Source organism: Adiantum capillus-veneris, chromosome 7 (genome assembly GCF_014529385.1).
Source record: "Adiantum capillus-veneris isolate H3 chromosome 7, ASM1452938v2, whole genome shotgun sequence".
NCBI classification, from domain to species: domain Eukaryota; kingdom Viridiplantae; phylum Streptophyta; class Polypodiopsida; order Polypodiales; family Pteridaceae; genus Adiantum; species Adiantum capillus-veneris.
In genome coordinates, this window is record NC_140937.1 from 84,942,630 (window position 1) to 84,962,108 (window position 19,479).

Consider the following 19,479-nt stretch of genomic DNA (forward strand, 5'->3'; position numbering starts at 1 on the left):
AATGCTTTTGCCTTTTTTGCTGTTCATGATTACAAAGCTATGGAGTTTTCGATATCCTCAACCCTTTGATAACAATCCAAAAGGAATCACAGGAAAAATAAATCAGAGTAGCTCACTCGAATGTATATCGTCAATCTTTACTACAAACACATCCACATAATCAATTTCCATTGCCTCAATTCCAAAGTTGCATGTAAAAAATTTAGTCCACACTTCTTTCTTGGTCATAATTTAGATGGAGATTAGGTTTTTTTCTATTCAACTTCAAATACTAAAGGAGATTCTTGGTGGTAAGGCTGAAGAAAATGAACGCTCAAAGCTATACGCTTAACTCATGCGTTATCAAATACCTCAACCTCTCATGGAACCAAGCTTACTTGCCCTCTCTAGGGAAATTATAAAGTCTTATGATAGCATCCCTATTATGGTTTAGATTAACACAAAAGGGTATCCTCCGACATCACTCGCTAGCACACCTAACAGCACAATAGAGCAATCACATATCCAAATAATGCCTCCAGGAAGGCATTAGAATTGTTTGGGTAAGAACCTCGGGGGGTGCACTTATAAGAAACCATCTAAATCATGTGCTCTCAAATACAAACCCCTATACTTACACATAGCAAGGCAATAAAACGACCCCTTTTTTCTTGCTGGACTTACGGGTTTTTTCTAAATTTCAATTGAAAAACCCTTGCTGTAAGTAAAATAACTTAAAATAAAATAAATTAATAAAATTAAAATACCCCTGCTTTTGAACACACGTTATGCACTAAAATGTTTGGACATGCATCCCCTGAAGTAAGAACCACATATAATCTGCAATGCTGGCAAACTTATGAGAACTAATATGTAGATTAAAAACCCAAAATCTTAAAATTCCCAATCAATTTTGTCAATTGCAATAAACAACTATATTCAATAGAAGCTGAAAATTCAGTCTGTCTTTAATAATCCAAAGCATGAATCATAGCTACTGTACTTTTTAAACACTAAGGGCAAATCAGTTCAAATCAGATGGTGATCTTGCTGGGAGGCCGGTTCTTCTAGTCGCAAATAATCATACATGGCACCAACAAACAGATTTTGAGGATTCTTTAGTGTGAGATACATAGCATTCTTTCCCTCTTGCAACCATTGTGGCAATACATCGACATCGAATGCACGATACAGCCCATGTTTTCCATGCCTGGCAATGGCATTGTCCGTTCCAAATCGCTTTGTATCAAAATGTGGCGTAGAGATGTCTGGGTCATTGAACCTGACCTGGAGAACATGGACAGTGCAGGAACAAAATCTGTCAGTATCCAAGAGAGACCAAGGCGGGTACCCTTGAGGCCATGTACTCTCCCCTGTTGAAAGAGAGTTGCTATTGTCTAGTTCAGTGAATGCTTGATGAACTCTCACTCAATGCAACCTAAAGTGATGTAGCTACTCCATGTGTGCATGATCCAACTTGATTGGTAAGAAAACATATCTGACTAACAAGGTGCAAAGCAACTATATTTGTGATTTTTTTTACAAGAATAACAATTTATGAGAAGCTCTATAAGTCGAAAGAAAACTCTAAGTAGGCTACAGCTCTCCCTTCATTATCTGAGAGCATACAGCACAACAAAGAAAATACATCCTCGCTCTTTAACACATCCAAGTAGCACCTCTCATCTATCTGGGAAGGCCTCCACATATGGGCTTTTCTAAAATCGAAGGCCCTCCTCTTAACGTAGATAAGCCCCATAGGTTAGCCTCTAGCAAGATGGTGGGTGGGCTAAATTCTCAATATTGAATAGAGACGAAAAGGAAGTGAAAAGGTGTAGTTCACTTGCTCTAGCAGGCCACACCTCACTTAGAGGGTCTTCTAAAAATCTTGAGGATAGTTCAAAGACACTCTACAATGTCGATGTACATCGTTTGTAAAGGGGTGGTGGAGGTGCATGGGGGAGCGTTCCCCTATTTGAAGGACCCTCTAAAAGTGCCGCTACTTGGTCCATGTGAAGGACCTCTAATACTGCCAGCACGGAGATCCCCTGCTCATCATGAAAAAAAAGTCCATCTCACGTAGTCTTGACTCTTGAGACGGGCCTCACATCTCTACTGCATCCCTGTCCAAGCTGCCTTGGGTCTTTCACATGGCCTTAGAGGGTGTGAATAGGATAGAGGAGCCATATTAGAGACACTTAGTATTCCAAATGCTTGTCTCTAAATTGGGGAAGGATACGTTTCCCGACTGAAGCATGTCTCATAATTGGTTCCTTTATTTTAAGCTCACTTCCTGGATGCAAAAGACTGAACACTTGTCAAAAGTCCGAGTTCAGCTCCTGATGATGCCAATAATTAGGGTTGCTGGTGTAAGTCAGCAATATCCACACTAAGTGGCCCGCCCAGGTGAAATTTATATATGCTGCAAGGAATGTATGAGCTGTTGGCCTCGCCAATGCGTCCCAGAAAAACTACTCCCTAGGATTCCACTGTGATGCTATAGACATTGCGGTTTACGTACAATGGGTGAGGATGCTGGTAGCATTGCACTTGTCAAGTCTGGGATTGAGAACCATATTACTCTTTCTCCAAGAAAAGAAAAAAATCTCTTAAAGAAAAATGCACATGATAGACTCATGGTAGTCATCCACTAGTCCATACAACCATCAGCTCTATCATGCATTGCATTTGACCAAATATCATGGGTCCGTTGGGTGGAGCGTAGGACTCAGACCTATTTAGTCAATTGGCCATATTGTTGTGTGCTTTGTCTGCACTGATTTTTCAATAGAAGAATAAATCGAATAGAGCATCGGTGGAGGTATGGAGGACCACTATCGATACTTTGAGGGAAGAATGGGACTACTTTAGTCACTCCATTTCAAGTGCAAGTAGCAAAGAGAACAGCATTTATTGTAACTCTGTTCATATGTCCAATCTTTTGAGGAAAGATGAGGAATTTGGATCCTTGTTGGAATTCATCACCTTGGTGGCTTCTATATCCCATGCCTACCACTCATTGATGATCTGTGTACTTTCCCTTTTTTTGCATCCCTTTCTGGCAAGAAACACATCTTATGGCATTGAAACATAGGCACAACAGAACAGAGGAAAATAGAAGCAAAATATTTTTCTAAAAAAACATGTCAGCTTCCCTTGGTTGATCTACATATTGAGGCCCAGTTAACTAGTACCTTGGAGATGTCATCAATATTTTTCCAGTGCATGTGTTGTATTATGATCACCGATAAAAACATTGCAGATACAGAACTTGATCCCTCAATATCATTCAAAGGATCAAGTAGTTGGAAAGGAGATACCTGGATGACAGCAAAGTTAGCTGAAGCAAACGCTAGCCGCAATTTGTACAATCCAGTTTGAACCACACTTTCCAGTTGGAATTGCACTTGCCATGTTGAGGAAACCAAAGAACCATCCTCTTTAACTCTACATATAAAATTTCAAGTTTTCAGGAAAACAAGAAGAAACAAACTTGTTGATTCTGTTTTTCTCTCTGAAATCAAATCACAGTCTGCGTTACAAGTCTCTTCAAGGATTTACTTTTTGAATGAAAGAAGTAGAGTCAAGGGCTTTCCTTTTAAACTTAAATCTAGCTTTTGTTTTTGGGCATAGCGGGATATATCTCCCCTGTCAAGAGGGTACACAGTACAAAGGAAAAGGGAGAGACTACCATCATTGACAATATCTGTACAGGAAATAAATAGAAAGAGAGAGGGAGAAAGAATATATGTGTTTTCAAATATGGTGATTCTGTACTGACGAAGTTTGAAGACATTTGACTTTACCACTCTATATTCAACATAGATTTTGTCGAGGATGCCTATTCTTCACAGGTTGCTTTCTAAATCCTTATTCAGGCTTGAGAAATATTTGTTTCTTAGTTCCTAACTCTGGCATAGTTGCTTCTGCTGATGGTTTACTGAGTTTTTTTGGTGCTTTTGGAATATTCTCGCACCCTAATTTTTACAGACTTTTTGGCATTGTTTTTTACTCGGGCATTGATGGAGTATCTGATCTAAAATGGTCTGCATTTGGTAATGCTCATCTTGGATGATTTGGCTGTGATTGGCATGTTGCATCATGATCGGTTATATACATTAGATTCCGTGCTTTTTTGGCACGGTCTCTACTTATATGTATGGATATATTTTTTTAAACACACTTGATGTAGATGGCCTTTTTTTGTGTTATCTTGGATAAGGGCAGCTCTCTGAATCTCTGAACTCTGGCTTTATAAACTCGCTTCTATTGGTTCAAATCTGACATATTTTACCATTTTTGGATTCTAGCACTTTGACTCTAGCTGGGCTGATTATTACTCACAGATGATGTTTGTTGTGCTTGAGCATGGTTGGCAATTGTTCTTGATCTATTATTTTCAATCATTTGAAACCTATCCTAAATCCTCTAACTCATGATATGTGACTGGCAGGCTACCTTAACTGGCTGGTTTGCTGATCTGCTGATTGTTTTTTACTTTTCTTGATACACTTGTACATTGTGGCAATGATTTGATATGTCCCTGGTTTAAACCTGGCTAATCTCATCCTCCAAATTTGCATTTCTTGATAATAAGGAAGTGCTATGTTATTAAGGAACTTTGGGCATTCACTTTTCTCCTCACAGACTGATTCTAATCTGCTATGTACTCAAAAACTTGTGGTTATGTACCTTCTGATGTTTTTCTTGATGGCACTAGTTCATAGGCGTCCAAATTATGCTGTTTTACTACTCTGGAATTACTTAGGCTTAAATTGAAAGTTGTTTGGCTGTGTTGGGGCATTCATTACACATATGCTAGACTACCACTTACTGGTTATTGCTCTTTCAACTGGTTACTTTTGTTGCTCTAGCAAGCTTTGAAATGATCTGATCATTGGTTTTGACTAATGGTGTGCTTTACTTGTTATGAGGTTTTGCTCATGAATTGGAACACTATGATTGTTGCTAAATGGACTATTTTCTTAATTTTCTGAATAATTTCTTTTTAATGAAATTAGGATATTCAAATGTGTGCACTTGAACCGTAAGGTTAGGAACTGTAGGTCTACTGGAATTATTATAAAGCCATCAGGAACAAACAACTTTGATGTGTCATACGATGGGTGACATTAAGCATCTCGAGGGGTTGTAGCATTAGTTCGGTAGGAAAGACTGAGAAACGCATATTCCAAATGCATCACGTGATGGGTGATAGGAGCATCGGAAAGGGAATAAGGAAACCTGAACTAGAAAGAGGAATACGCGTAAAGACGCAAGCACAACAATAAAGATGGGTTCTGAGAAGCTTTTCCTAAAAAGAGAAATATTTTAACGTGTTTTCTGGGAAAAGCAAACGCTTTCCCGCGAGGAATCTGTGTTTGCATTGCATCTGTGCCTGAGAACTGCTCCCGTAGACGCCTCGAATGTGATTGCGTAGCATCAATTTTCAACTCACTGAGTTTTATTGAGTTTTGTCCAAGTTCACATTTTTAAAAAAGTGACTACTTGATAAGTGGGCAGCCCGTTAAAAATAAAGCAAAAGCTTATTATAAATAGAAAAAAAGAAGACCAGCGATCTCTGTACGGGCAGCAAAAAGCCAACACTGAATTTCTCTCTCCTCTCTCTAAAATCTGATGCCAACCCTCACTCTCTCTCTCTCTCTCTCTCTTTGCTATATTTGGCCGGGTTCGGACCGGCTATTCCTGCCAGTCCTCGGAACCTATAAAAGCAACACTCGCCCCCTCTTCTCTGGGATAGATTCTGCCAGCGCTAGTTGGGAAGGAGACGCAAGTGATCGCGGGATTACGAAGCACGGAAGTCGCTTTTCCATACAAAGAGCGTCAAGTATCAATTGTGGATTCGCCATACGAATTGTTGTCCCGTGTTTGTGTGTGTTTGCAGGTACTTCATCACGAAGGAGAAGCGTGAAGGCCTCGGCCTACGCTTGGGAATTTTGGGAACCGGATTCGAAAATTGTCTGCAGAGCCTCGACTCCAAGTACAGACGGAAAAATGATTTAGAGCTCGTCTCTCGGATTTCCCTCACTGGAAGGAACGACCATCGAGTCGAAGAATAGAACGGAGGGGTTTTTTCTCCGGTTCTTGTGCTTGTAAAAAGATTCTCCCTAATAAAGATTCTCTTTAAGGGGGGTGAAAGGGGGGGGGGGGGGGGGGGGGGGAGGGGGGAAGCCCATCTTTTGGTCCCAAATACTATGTCGAACTTCTTCCTCAACTTTGTTTAGTTGAAAGATTATTTATTTTTCAGCTTGTTGATTGTTCATGTGCGCTCCCGTTTGTGACAATAATTATAACGATTCTCAGGTTTCCTTACTGAACTGGTTGCATACTAACCTGACTGGTTGGGTAATTTTGCCCTTTTAGCCTAACCATGATGATCTATAACCATGACTGGCTGGGTGATTTTGCCTTATTGGCCTAACCATGCTGATTTCTGTAGTAAAATTTTGATGAAAATGCTGCCTATCTAAGCCGGTTTGCTCTATAAATGATGGGTTGTTTCACATTAACTTCACTCACTAGTTCTGATCATTACCTTGATAGAAATTTTTTGCTTTGTTATCTTCTCTCTCTGGCTATAAAGAGTAATTCCTGAGGGACCATCAGTGTTATAATGATTGGCTCATTTGAAAGGCTGATTTAGATTCTTTCCTAATTTATTTATTTTTTAATTGCTTTGCTTGGCCGTAATCACTTCTGACCATTTCTAACTTGATATACTTCTGTCTAAGCTCCTGTAATTGGATCTTAGCATGCTAATAGGGCTACCTTAGAAACTGGTTTTGGAATTGGTTGTTGGCTCACTAATCACCTAGTGACTGTGTTATGATGTTATGTGATCACCGGATTTACTGAGAAATTCTTGAATGAGGAAAAGACATATAGCTTGGATTTTTCTTTTTAAAAGATGCCTTGCTCTCACTTTTTCCTTGCCTCAAAGCTAGGAAGGTTATGATACAAGCATCCCCTTAGGTGTTTACAGGGTTGGTTTATTCTTGACTACCTTGCTTGATGGATTACACCACTTGGTACTAGTCTTAGATTTTTTATGGCATAAGAGAAGCCCTCTTATCAAGGCTAATTTGGACTCAGTACTTGTGAAGACTCGGAGTATCACTAATGGGGAATCTTGGATAACATTTGAACTACTAAGACTTTACTTAATGGGGTCGGTTGGTTATTAATACACTAGGAATGGATGTAATTTGGATGTAAAATGCTTGGAAGCTATGATGAAGTGCAATCTTCTTAGGATGGCCAGTCCTTAGCTGTTCTTGGCTAAAGAAAATTTGGAATAGTTTGGACATGGAACACATTGGATTTTCATTATAGACAGGTTGGTTAAAAAGGATGCAAAACAAAACAAAGTCATACATTTAAAATAAAAAAGAAAATCTTAAGTACCATTTGGTTATTTTAAATGAGGAATGGCTACTAAATGCCCTTTATACACTTGTACTTGAATTACTTCTACACTTTTAGGACAATAGACATGGATAACATCTGATAGGTTCCTTGACACCTACCACACGTAACCTGTTGTCTTGTCTATATGGATGCAAGTGAGAATTCTATCTTTGCTTAAAAAGCTTTAGATTTATTACAGTCCGACCTTGAAAATGAAGACGTATTTCATCCTCGTAAAATGGTTTAGTCCTGATGTATTTCATTCTGATCATGTTGTACAAAAATGAATCGAATGCAGAATCATTTTTGTTTAAACCAGCTTACTAATGTCTAAAGCTAGTTGTGTTTTGAAAAATATGTTCTTTTGCGTATAAGTAGTATCTTAATACAACAACGCGCGCGCATACACACCCAAAAAAAAACAAGTGAGTGAGGTGCTACAAGAGGCAACCCAATCCCAATTGGCTAAGAGGAAACGGGTGCCTGCGGCAGCGGATCAACAACTGAGTGAGGAGGAGAGGAAGTGAGAGGCTGGGGGGGGGGGGGATCAGAGGTTGAGGGTGGAGCTCAAAAACGGAGGAAACTTAATAGATGGAGGGAGGCTGGTGGTGGTAGTTGGTGGAGGGGGGGAGGAGGACTTGTAAGAGCTGTAGGAGGGGTAGGGATGAAGGTGGGGCAAAACAGGGACCGGGGGGGGGGGGGGGTGTAAAAGCTGCTTCTTTACAGTTGAGGGTGTCTTTGTGGGCTGGACAGCATGCTTGTGTGAAGTTTGATCGTGCCGACTAAGAGGGTCAAAGCGAATCCCTGTGAGAACCGACTACTGCGCTAGCTGTTGACCTCCTCGAGGCCCACAGGAAGGTCCCTGATGGCCCTGCCGGCCTCGGACCTCTTGCCAGCCTTGCTCATCTGCGTCGCCGTGGCTGAGGGTTGAGGACTTGCTGCAGCTGCCGTCTGCAGCTGAGGCTGCTAATGTTGTGGCTGAGGGTGGGGCACCCTTCACTGAATACCCCATCTAATGGTAGATAAAATAATAATTGGGCAGCCTCGAGTACTAAGCTCGCTTCCTGACCCATCTGCCAATGATGTTCAATGCTACTTGCACTGCTGTGCAGTGTCCTACCATTGCATCATCCCGTTCTTCTTTATTAGCAGTTTGAAACTGCACTATTGGTGCCTTGTAAGTCAAATAGACTTCATCAATTTGACGTTTCAGCATGAGCTGCCCCTTTCGTTGGACTTAAATATTCTATCCGAGTCGATCCTAATGAAATTTTGGAGTCAAAACAATTTCTTTACATTGATTCCACATCAATGTTGTGGCAATGCTTAGGTACGTTCAATTAACTATACTGGCTTGATCAGCACCCAAAGAGTGTCTCAAAAATTGTCTTTTGCACCTTGGCGGCTTGACTTTATTGAACGCAGCTCTTCCCATGGAGTAAAGTTAGAAACCTCTGAGCTCTTCGAGTGATTGTTGCTATAGCGGAAGATTGGCTAACAGCAAACATGATAAGGCACAAACCAAACACGTGCCTACAAGGACTTACCGGATAGACATCTGACGCATCTCCCAGCCATAGAGCCTCATGGGCTCAATGCCAAGCCTAGAGCCTACTCCGGCCTATTGCCACACTCAAGGACAGGCATCTCATACTGCCAGCCCATACCCTACCTTGGATGTTCAGACAGACAATGCCAAGAAACTACATTCCAAGTTTCTACAATTGGTTGTCGGTGTTGGAAGACTAAGACGTCACTTACTGTCCACATTGTATTGTAATGCGACAATTGGGCATTAAAACTCTACTCTCTCGAGACTAAAGGTGCCATTGTTCATGTAGACATTCATATTTGTAAGGGTACCAATGCATTGACCCAAGCTAGTCTGCATTGGTATAGACTGGTTTCAGGAGTCCATGGCCTGGCTGCTTTCAAGTTCAAGCTCCTTGAACGGCTGCTTCAAACTCTTGTTCGTTGAGGGCTTCACCTAATATCTACTTGTTAGTGCTCTAATAGGATCCATCTTGCAAACATGAAATGAAATAAGCCAAATGAGATCCTACGGAACCTTACAGATAGACATCTAACTCACTTCCCAGTCATACAGCGTCATTAGCTAAGCCTGCAACTTAAGCTAAATTTAACATTAGTAACGATGCCGAGAGATCTCAACATTGAAAGACAACAAGAGGCTTGGAAGACAACGATGATATGGAGATTGAAGACCTTTCCTCAACGACGGCATCAAGTCATTCACATGAACAAAATTCCAACCAAAGGAGGATATTAAGAGGCAACACCTGGATCCTAGGGAAGCACAAACAAAGTAGGGACCAGGTAAAGCCCTCAATGGGCAAGCATTTGGAGCAGCCATTTAAGTAGCTTGAATTTAAAAGAAGCCAAGCCATGGATTGATTAAACAATCTATGCCATTGTAGGCTAATTGGGATCAATGCAATGCCACCCTCAAGAGTTATGAACGTCTAGACATAAGTTTGCACGTGATGTCGTGACTATGCAGAGCTTTAACCCCCGATTATTGTGTTGCAATACGTTATGGACAATCAATTACCTCCTAGTTTTTCAACACCGACCCAACTTGCCACTATCATCCTACGCCTTATGCACCTAAGGGGAGCGGAGCTGCCACTTTCATAAGGCAACTCAGAAAATTTCTCAGGAGGGGAGAAGAGTATGGGTTTGCTGCCAATAATGGCCTTCAACAGTGAACTACGTACTTCAATCCTGACAAAAGACCGCAGCATTAAGATGATTCCCTGCACTCACCACAAAAGGCACTCCCTTGGTGACATGGGATGAAGCCCCACAATATGACCCCATTTTGCTCAGCGTTAGACGTTGTGTTTACCTATCAAGGATTCCTTCCCCTCAATAAGATCTTCTAGCAGGAAGAATTGAAATAAGGTTTGCAGTGAGATTTTGTGCTTATCACTACATATCAGAGATTTCTATACAATGATAAACTCTATAAGAAGCATATCTACACAAATTAATCCTTTTAGTGCCATTCAAAAGATAAAAGGCCTCCATCACTAAAGAAATTTTTGTAGAGGAAAATGAGCTCTGTGTTCTGCCAAGGACGGCACCATGGAAAGCATTATTGAAATAAAGGTAAGTCAAGTCCAGAACTTTCAGTCCAGGAAGGAATTTTTTAGACAAAGTTGAAGTAAATAAGCACCTTCCAACATGAGCAAAAAACCAGTCGTTGCTCCAGTCGTTTGACTGAACATCATAAACCAGGTCCGTATCTGGATAAAGTTCTGAGTACCTTAGCCATAATCCATACTGTCGATACCTGCAGCCATACAGCATTGCTATACAGAAAAATCTTTACAAGAAATGATAAAAGAGCCCTACGGACGCATTTTAGAGCTTTGAAGGAACCAAGAAGAAGCGTGTGACATCTACGTCTCTTCATTTGAGCTGAGAGGCCCTCTATGAAAGGGGGGGGGGGGGGGCACTGTTGAGATATTGGCTTCACCACAGCAGTTACCTCTCGGGATGATTGAGATAAAGCCTGTTCACAAACTTTGGATCCGGATCTGGTATATAAAACTCAGTTGAACTTCTATCTGGTATTCCAATCTCCCAGACTGTCTTTCCATCTCTTGGTGCGTCAAACACTGACTCCTGAAGATCAACAAGTGAACCTAAAATCAAATGCATCCCAGTATTAGGAGATCGCAGTTTGAGGCAACATGCAGCAGTGCTCCTAGGATCAGTTCTTAAAGGCAAATGATTCATACACTTCACAGAATGAGAGAAATAAAAACTAGCTTTAGGTGCAGTATGACATGCTGAACCTAAATCCAGTGCCAGGAATGCAGAGATTCACTACAAGAATAAGGATGTAACTAATTGAGGCAGACAATTGAGCAGAAACATGTGATCGAAGCCACAAGTTGAACAGTGCCATGGTTCTCTCCCATGTAAAGCTTCTAAAGGTGGCTGCTCTAGGAGACAGCATGGAGAACAGAGGAGACACATTTAGAAGAGAGGAAATGGTTAGGTGCAGAAAAAGCTCTTTATTGCCAACATTCAAAAAGTGTTTTGGTGTGCTTTAGAATAGAGCATCTATGTAAAATTTAATTGCTAACAAAATGTTTGAGCATCATTGCTCGCTTCTATGGGGTCGCTGCGCTGCGCTTCACCCCCATCCTCCATTGTGGATGCCCCATTCCCTGTGTAGGCACCCGTGAATCGTGCCGTAATTTGTGGAACTAGGCCCACCTTTGCCGCTGTTCCTGACTGCCCACACTGCTCGCCCCGCTTTCGGCCACCCTTGACGCATAATTAATTGTCAGTGATACCCGGTATGGCCAACAAAGCTCTGTACTCCTTTAGGATTGAGCGGCAAGGGAAACATTAAAATAGCAACTATCTTATCTCGATCAGGAGCCAAACTCTTAGCAGACACATGGCCTAAAAGTGTACCTTGTGTTTCATAAAAGTGACATTTATTAGGATTTAGCTTAAGGCTTGCTTCCTGACACCTTTGGAATACTAAAGAGAGCTGTGAGAAATGCTCATCCAAGTTCTCAAGGGGAAGATCCTGAAAAATGACATAGACTATGTGGCTGAAGGAAGGTGGAGCATTCTTGAGCCCAAATGCCATCTTCTGTAAATGAAAGTACCCATTGGAGTCACAAATGATTTCTTGATTTGGTCGTCTGAATGGATGGACGCCTGATTGTAGCCACTGAACCCATCCATAAAAGTTAAAACTATATAGTGCATGCCCAGCCACATCCTCCAGGACACTTTCAGTGAATGGCTTTGGAAACCTATCTTGCATGGTTGCCTTATTGAGAGCTCTGAAGTTAACACAAACCCGGCTTGTTTATTGGGAGCTATAACCACAGAGGTCAACCACTCAGAATGCTCCACACGAACGATGACGTCTGTCTCTTGCATCTTCTCCACCTCTTGCTTTACCATGACTGCATACTTTGGATCGGGCTTATATGTCCAACCTCTCATTGCTTTAGCTCTACTGACAGAGGTACAGTGTGAATTTCTAGCTCAGGGGGTATGCCTTCCAAGCAAAACATCTTTGAAGGATTTGCATAAAAAAGACTACCTGGTCTAGCAGTTGCGCATGGTCCCTTACCGAGAGAACAGGCCTGTGTCTTCGAGATTGACCTCCTTGATTGGGTCTAGAGGTGTGGATGCTAAAGGTGTCTTTGTCGTCATCGAAGAAGAAGCCTCTTGGAGCATGGAAACATCATGAGCTAGTGTCTAATCAATGGGGAAATTGTCACATGCTTCCTGCGGCCAGCTAGTGCACATTTTCCCGACTTATCACCAAAAAGTCATCATAAAAGAAGCACCAAGGCCAGCGTTTTATCATCAGTTCTATCTCGTGCAACTGGAGACCAGCCCAGCATTTTCTGCATCTTGCAGCTGCCCTGGCGTTTTTGCTCCACATCGCAAGCAGCTCCAGCAGTCCAGCATATTGGGATTTGCAAGCGCAATCAGCCCAGATCTGCCAGCGTTATGGTGTTTGGCCGAGTTCCTCTCCAGAAAAGCCTCTAATTTGCTAATGCCAACTCCTTACTGCAGCCCGGACAGTTCGGCAGCCCATCGAGCCTCTTCCTGGCCATTCCCTCGCCGCATCAAGTGCTCCCATCGTTGTCCATCATCAGTTGCGTTTTCAGCCCTGCTAAGTGCGTCAGATCTGCTATGTTTTTGCAGCCAGATATGCATTTTTGCAGCAAGCCATCAATTCCTCTCACATGGGGAGTGAAATTCAGCCCAGATCTACCCCTTGGTGGTCAATTAGAAGAAAAATGGCCGAAAGGACAAGAGAAACTGAAACTAGGAAAACTTAAGAAGTTGTGGGCCGAGGGGCCTAAAAGGGATTAGGGACTAACCCATCAACTTAAAGAACTTATGGAGCACCGGCCAAGGGGCCTAAAACCTAAATACCAAAAGCTTGACATCTGGGACTGATTTTCGTAAAACACACTAACATGCAGTACGGAATCGCTACAGTGATGACGTGGTAGGCTGTACGGAATTCCGCACTTCGCGTTGTTGGCTTTTGGTAGTTTCCACGTGAGATTCTGATGGCATATGCTTTTGGATCAGGTGCTTTTGGGGCTCTGCTTTTGGGCATCCCTTGCAAGTTTAAAAGAGCCCAGAGCACCATTCTTCCACAGAGCATCTGAACGCAGAGTCTCGGAGAGAGTTGAGACCCTTGGAAGTTGCACTTTGTGAAGAGCAATAATAAAGAAATACCTTGAGGGGCACCAGTCTTTGGGGCCAGTGCGTCTAGGCTCGAAACTCCGTTGTGCCGTGTCAACTCTCTTCTCTCTCTCTCTTTCTCTAGTCAAGTTTAGTGATTTTGCAGTTTCTGTTCGTGTATTGCTATTGATTTCTCGCTTGGAGTGTCCAAGCTTGTAACGCACTCTCATTCTCTCCCTAAAAGGAACCATCATTCGTGCTAAGTAGCACGTATTCAAGCAAGGAAAGAAGTTTTGTGGAAGTGTAAAGTCTAGATCTTGTCAACCATTTCAATTCCGAGGCACTCGACATTGGTATCAAAGCTTTGAGATTTTGCACTAGTCCGCTAATCCCAAAACAAAAAATTTCTCTTGTGTTTGAGGTTGTGTTTTGCATTGTTTGGGGACACTCCTCCCACTCTTGGAACAACAGGCCTGCCATTGCACGTCAGACCATGCCCCTTGGGCGTCGCAAAGAGCAACCAAGTGTACACCGGATGTCGCATGCGGAATGTGCCAACGAGGGGATAGATAGTTGTCCCCAAGATAAGTCTGCGACCTTCCTTGAGCACAAGGGTAGAAATCCTTGCATGGTCAAGACTCTAGCAGTATGGAGACCTCTCTCAATCTAGAAGACGATCAAATTCCTCCTTTGGATCCTCCAAGGAACCCTCCCCATACTCTACCAGATCCTCCACCTACCCCTCCACTCTTGCCACCCAATCCCATGGATTCCATGATGCACATGATGATAGAGATGATGGTGCGGGTAAGATGAAGGCACGGTGACAAGAGCGTGAGGAAGCGGAGGAGCAAGAGGAATGTCAATTGGCAACTCAAGTTGCGGAATGTACCAACGAGGGGATAGATAGTTGTCCCCAAGATAAGTCTGCGACCTTCCTTGAGCACAAGGGTAGAAATCCTTGCATGGTCAAGACTCTAGCAGTATGGAGACCTCTCTCAATCTAGAAGACAATCAAATTCCTCCTTTGGATCCTCCAAGGAACCCTCCCCATACTCTACCAGATCCTCCACCTACCCCTCCACTCTTGCCACCCAATCCCATGGATTCCATGATGCACATGATGATAGAGATGATGGTGCGGGTAAGATGAGGCACGGTGACAAGAGCGTGAGGAAGCGGAGGAGCAAGAGGAATGCCAATTGGCAACTCAAGTTGAGGCTTGTAGACGGTAGCACGAGGCAGCCGCGAAGCCTAGACGGTAGGAGAGGGCAACCATGCATGATCTCATCACCTCTCTTCCGGTTCGATCCGATTCCTTCTCATCGGAGCCGGATTATGACAAGCTTATCAAGACCATCGCGGACGGGACAAATGCTACACGGACCAATTCTCGAGAAGATTACATTCAGTAAGTATGACGGTAAGATGGATGTGGTTGTCATCTATTCTTGGTTGCATCAATTTACATCTTACTCTGCCGCTGTTAGAAAGTCTGATAATAACAAAGTTCTCTTGGCTTCCATGCATCTCACGGGTGATGCTATCAACTGGACCAGCCCAGCGTTTTCTGCATCCAGCAGCTGCCCTTGCGTTTTTGCTTCACATAGAAGGCATCTCCAGCAATCCAACGTTTTGGGATTTGCAAGCGCAATCAGCCCAAATCTGCCAGCCTTTTGGTGTTTGGCCTAGTTCCTCGCTGAAAAAGCCTCTCATTTGCTAACACTAACTCCCTCCTGCAGCCCGGATAGTTCGGCAGCCCATCGAGCCTCTTCCCGACCATTCCCTCGCCACATCGAGTGCTCCCATTGCTGTCCATCATCTGCTCCATCATCAGCTGCATTTCCAACCGTGTTAAGCGCATTAGACCTGCTGTGTTTTTGCACCCACATCTGCGTTTTTGCAGCAAGCCATCAATTCCTCTCACATCGGGAGCGCAATTCAGCCCCAGATCTACCCCTTGGTGGCCATCAGCAACCCCACATCGAGACGGATCCAAAGGTGCATCAAGTCAGCCCCGAAGGTGCTTCATTCCGAAGAGTTACCGTGACATTCCCCCTTCGAGTCAGTAGAGACTGCATTTGAGGTATTGCATTCAAGTACATTCCATTTATACAATCAAAAGCAAATACCACATCGGCAACAATGTGGAGGGCCCTTGACAGGGTTGGTTGGGACCCCATCGGGTCTCTCTCAAGCAGTATTCTATAATACTTCTGAGGAAATGCTCAGAGAAGTGGATTTATCACAGGAGGGACTTACTAGAAACTCACGGGATAAAGAACACACTGAATATGGGAGACATCTCATGGAGATGGAAACTACACATGGTTTGGCCATACTTAATGGTCTAGAGAATTTCCCTTTATCTGGGGGATTCACATGCTTCCCGCACAAGCATGGGGCCAGTACAGTGGATTATGTCATGACTTCACCAAGCTTTATTTCTAGTATCGAGGACTTTAAGGTGGGACCCAGACCGGTTGGGATTGCAGTGGATCATGCTCTCTTGACCTTATCAATCTCCTTCTAATACAATGCCTCTCAAGTACAAAGGAAGAAGACGCACACAAGATATACTTTCACACCAGAGACTGATTCAGTCTATGTGGAACAGATCTATAATAGGATGTGGGCAGCCGAGCCAGTATATACTGTAGAGGAGATTACTTCTCAGCTAACAGAGATACTACATGGAGTAGCACAAGAGGCATACCCACATACTCAGCCTGATCAGAAGAGAGGATCTGGGAACATGCCTCAAAACAGTTGGTACGACGAGGAATGCAGAGAGACGAGAACCCAGGTCCAGAAAGAGCTTACACTTGGGATCATCACATATAAGCAGTCTCGGATTGCTCTTCGGCGTATAGTACGTCGCAAGAAAAGGGCATTTTTAGCCAAATTGGAGAAGGATTTATATCAGCTCTTCTTGAGTCAGGACTCACATGAGGCCTGGCGTTTATTTCACGAGCACTCATTGCCTCTGACAATTACTTCTCCTGAGATTTGGGATCAATATGTAACATCATTATATATGGTATCTGGACAGCCTCCATTACCAGATCCGCTAGAGCCATGCCTTGCTACTAGTACTTTCTTTACTACGGAAATGGTGGAAAAAGCCATTGATAAGATGAAGACAAGAAGAGCATATGATCATGAGGGTCTAGTAGCAGAACATCTGATCCATGCGAGGGATCTACTTTCAGAAGTCCTTGCTCGTCTGTTTAATCGGGTCATGTGTGAAGATTACCTGAATCTTGGAAATTATCTACTTTCGTACCTATTTTCAAGTCAAGGGATCCTATGATACCCGGGAACTACCGTACCATTATGGTGGGTCACACATTGACCCGACTGTACGCATCCATTCTGGAACAAAAATTGAGTAGATGGGCAGAGAATGAGGGCATAAGAGCAACAGGACAAGCTGGATTCAGGAGGGGTTATTCCACTCTAGATCATATTCTTACGCTCAGAGCCATTATTGAGGAAGGAAGAGTAAGCGGGAGAAGGATGTATTGTTGCTTTGTGGATTTTCGGAAAGCTTTTGATACAGTACCAAGGGCCAGATTGATGCGCAGAATGCAAGAGTTAGGGGTCCCCAAAGAGATTATCTGGGGGATCATGGCCTTACACGGGTCAGTAACTGGTTATGTACGTACTCTAGAAGGGGATTCCGACATTGTTCATTCCATCGTTGGAGTAAAGCAAGGATGCCCACTGTCCCCTACTTTATTTGGTATGTATATAGATGAGGTATCAGATTACATTGATAGAGAGGATGACAGAGGTGCTCAACTTGCAGGGTCATGGATCTCTTTGTTGTTGTATGCAAATGATATTGTATTGATAGCAGAATCACCAGATGGAATGCAGAGGCAGTTAGATGCATTACATAAATTCGCGGAGGACAGCGGACTGTCGGTGAATTTGGGTAAGACCAAAGTTACGGTGTTTAACACCGGACAGATACCTCTACATTGCTATTTGCTACTTTCCACCGAGTATGTTAGTCTATGCATCACCTGGAGGACAGTCCCCCTTTTCTATTTTGGATGATGACATATGGGAGTTCTCCAGGGATGGTGACATTATCATTCTAGGGCGGCTCATTAGAGCTAAGGCTTCAGTACCGCGTGGCATTATCCGAGCAAAGCTAGTGCCCACTAGTGGTTGAGGCGCTCACCAGATCAGTCTCCTTCATACACCGCATATGGGAACTTCCCAGAGACAGATATACCCGCCTTGCACTTGAGTCCTCTCGACAGTTATCCATGCAGGGAGATACAGCATGCTGGTATGGGGAGATGACATCATGGTTTCATGCGCATGGGTTCAGCATAGACAGGTTGCCACCCTTCCACTACTCACTGGATGCACCATCTCTCACTCTTACACAATGCAAGATCACCAGACTCATCCGCCACGACTTGACTCAGCTAGACACCAAGAGGACATGGATACAACCAGCACAGGAGCTGGGCACAAAGATGGCTTTCTACAAAGAGCATCTTCTCCAGCTTAAGGAGGATGGTTTTGTGACGAGACCTAGATACATGGACACCCACCTGTCTCATGGGATACGATTGCTATTGGCAAGATATGCACATCTTCGCACCAGTTGCGGATTGAGACTGGGAGATACCGCGGAGTACCAGCAGAAGCCAGGACATGCAGGACATGCCCTTTTATGTCCCATTCAAAGGAGAGGGGATCTAGCCCAGATGCTGTCGGGATGGGCGTCCAGCGTCCAGGCGGACGTAGTGCGAACCCGGCCAGTGTGGCCGGTCATTATTATAAGAGGGAGGCCAAGGCCTCATTTACAGTTATCGACCCCCACTGGTAGAGTGCCAGTGGGTAGCCCGCGAGGCTAGGAGTGCGAGGCCGGGTGGTATGGGACGCCCGGTCTTACAGGTGCACACCTACGTCCTCGGACGCTGGCCCCAGCACGGGGGAGCTGTTCAATGGTGGCTATGGTCGGGTGGCTTGTCCGACGCATGTCTGTAGGCGGTCCGTGTGGCCGGGAGATCCTTTCTCCTCGTTCGTTTCATGGTACCAGAGCCGGCTTGGCTGCACGAAGGACTGTGTGCACACTTACAGACTGATTTAAGTCGGATAATTACCATTTCATGCAATTTTTGATGAATTAATTGTTTACTCGATTGTTTTCTTCTCATGAGCATGGTTGCAGGTGAAATTTAATGTGTTTTGCTGATTTTGATAAACTTCAGCAATTTAGCGGGCGGAAAAGCTGGGAAGTGTAAGTTTTTATTAAATTTACTGATTTTTGACGAAATTAGTGAATTTCTTATTGAATTGCTGATTTTAGCTTTAAAAAATCAGCATACAGTTAAAACTCTCTATAATGTTCTTTGTGCGAAGCATAGAGAGAGAGAGAGAGAGGGCTGCTTGACTCTCCTTCTCGAATGTCTCCAGTGTGGAGAGCTGCTCTCTGTGTCCAGTCCAGAGGTCTTGCGCTGCAAAAGAAGAGAGAGAGAGAGAGAAATCGTAAGCAGAGGGAGAAAGCGCAAGAAGAGAGAGAAAACGCCAACATGTCATTTTTCTTGCGTGGTTTGCACAAGCGGGCACACGCCTGGATTTTTCCCCTCTCTCCTTCCACGCGTCGCCTCTTCTCTGTACGGCGCGCGATTTTTTTTTGGGTTTCGCTGGCTACTCTACGTTGTTTTTTTTTAACCCATAAGAGAGTTTATTTAAATGTCCCTTTTATTTTAAAAGGGCCAGGACATTTTGAGTTTTTTTAAACTAGGGACTGAAACCTGAGTTTATTCGCTGCTGCTGCACGCTCCCCCCCTCTTGCGCCATCGCCTCCCCTCACCCCCCTTCTCTCTCTCGCCCTCG

At 43.6% G+C, this 19,479-nt stretch overlaps 1 protein-coding gene across 1 annotated transcript in view; it reads right to left on the reverse strand.

Moving 5' to 3' along the window:
* Positions 1-836: 836 nt before the first annotated feature.
* LOC147454148 (uncharacterized) overlaps positions 837-19,479 on the reverse strand; it is a 77,864-nt gene continuing 59,221 nt past the window's right edge. Inside the window, exons 13-16 of the mRNA XM_086516176.1 lie at positions 10,922-11,078; positions 10,607-10,723; positions 3,300-3,426; positions 837-1,266 (exon numbers count right to left, since the gene is read on the reverse strand). Of these exons, the coding sequence (XP_086372302.1) occupies positions 1,009-1,266; positions 3,300-3,426; positions 10,607-10,723; positions 10,922-11,078 (659 nt within the window). The 3' untranslated portion in view covers positions 837-1,008. The remainder of the gene's footprint in view (positions 1,267-3,299; positions 3,427-10,606; positions 10,724-10,921; positions 11,079-19,479) is intronic.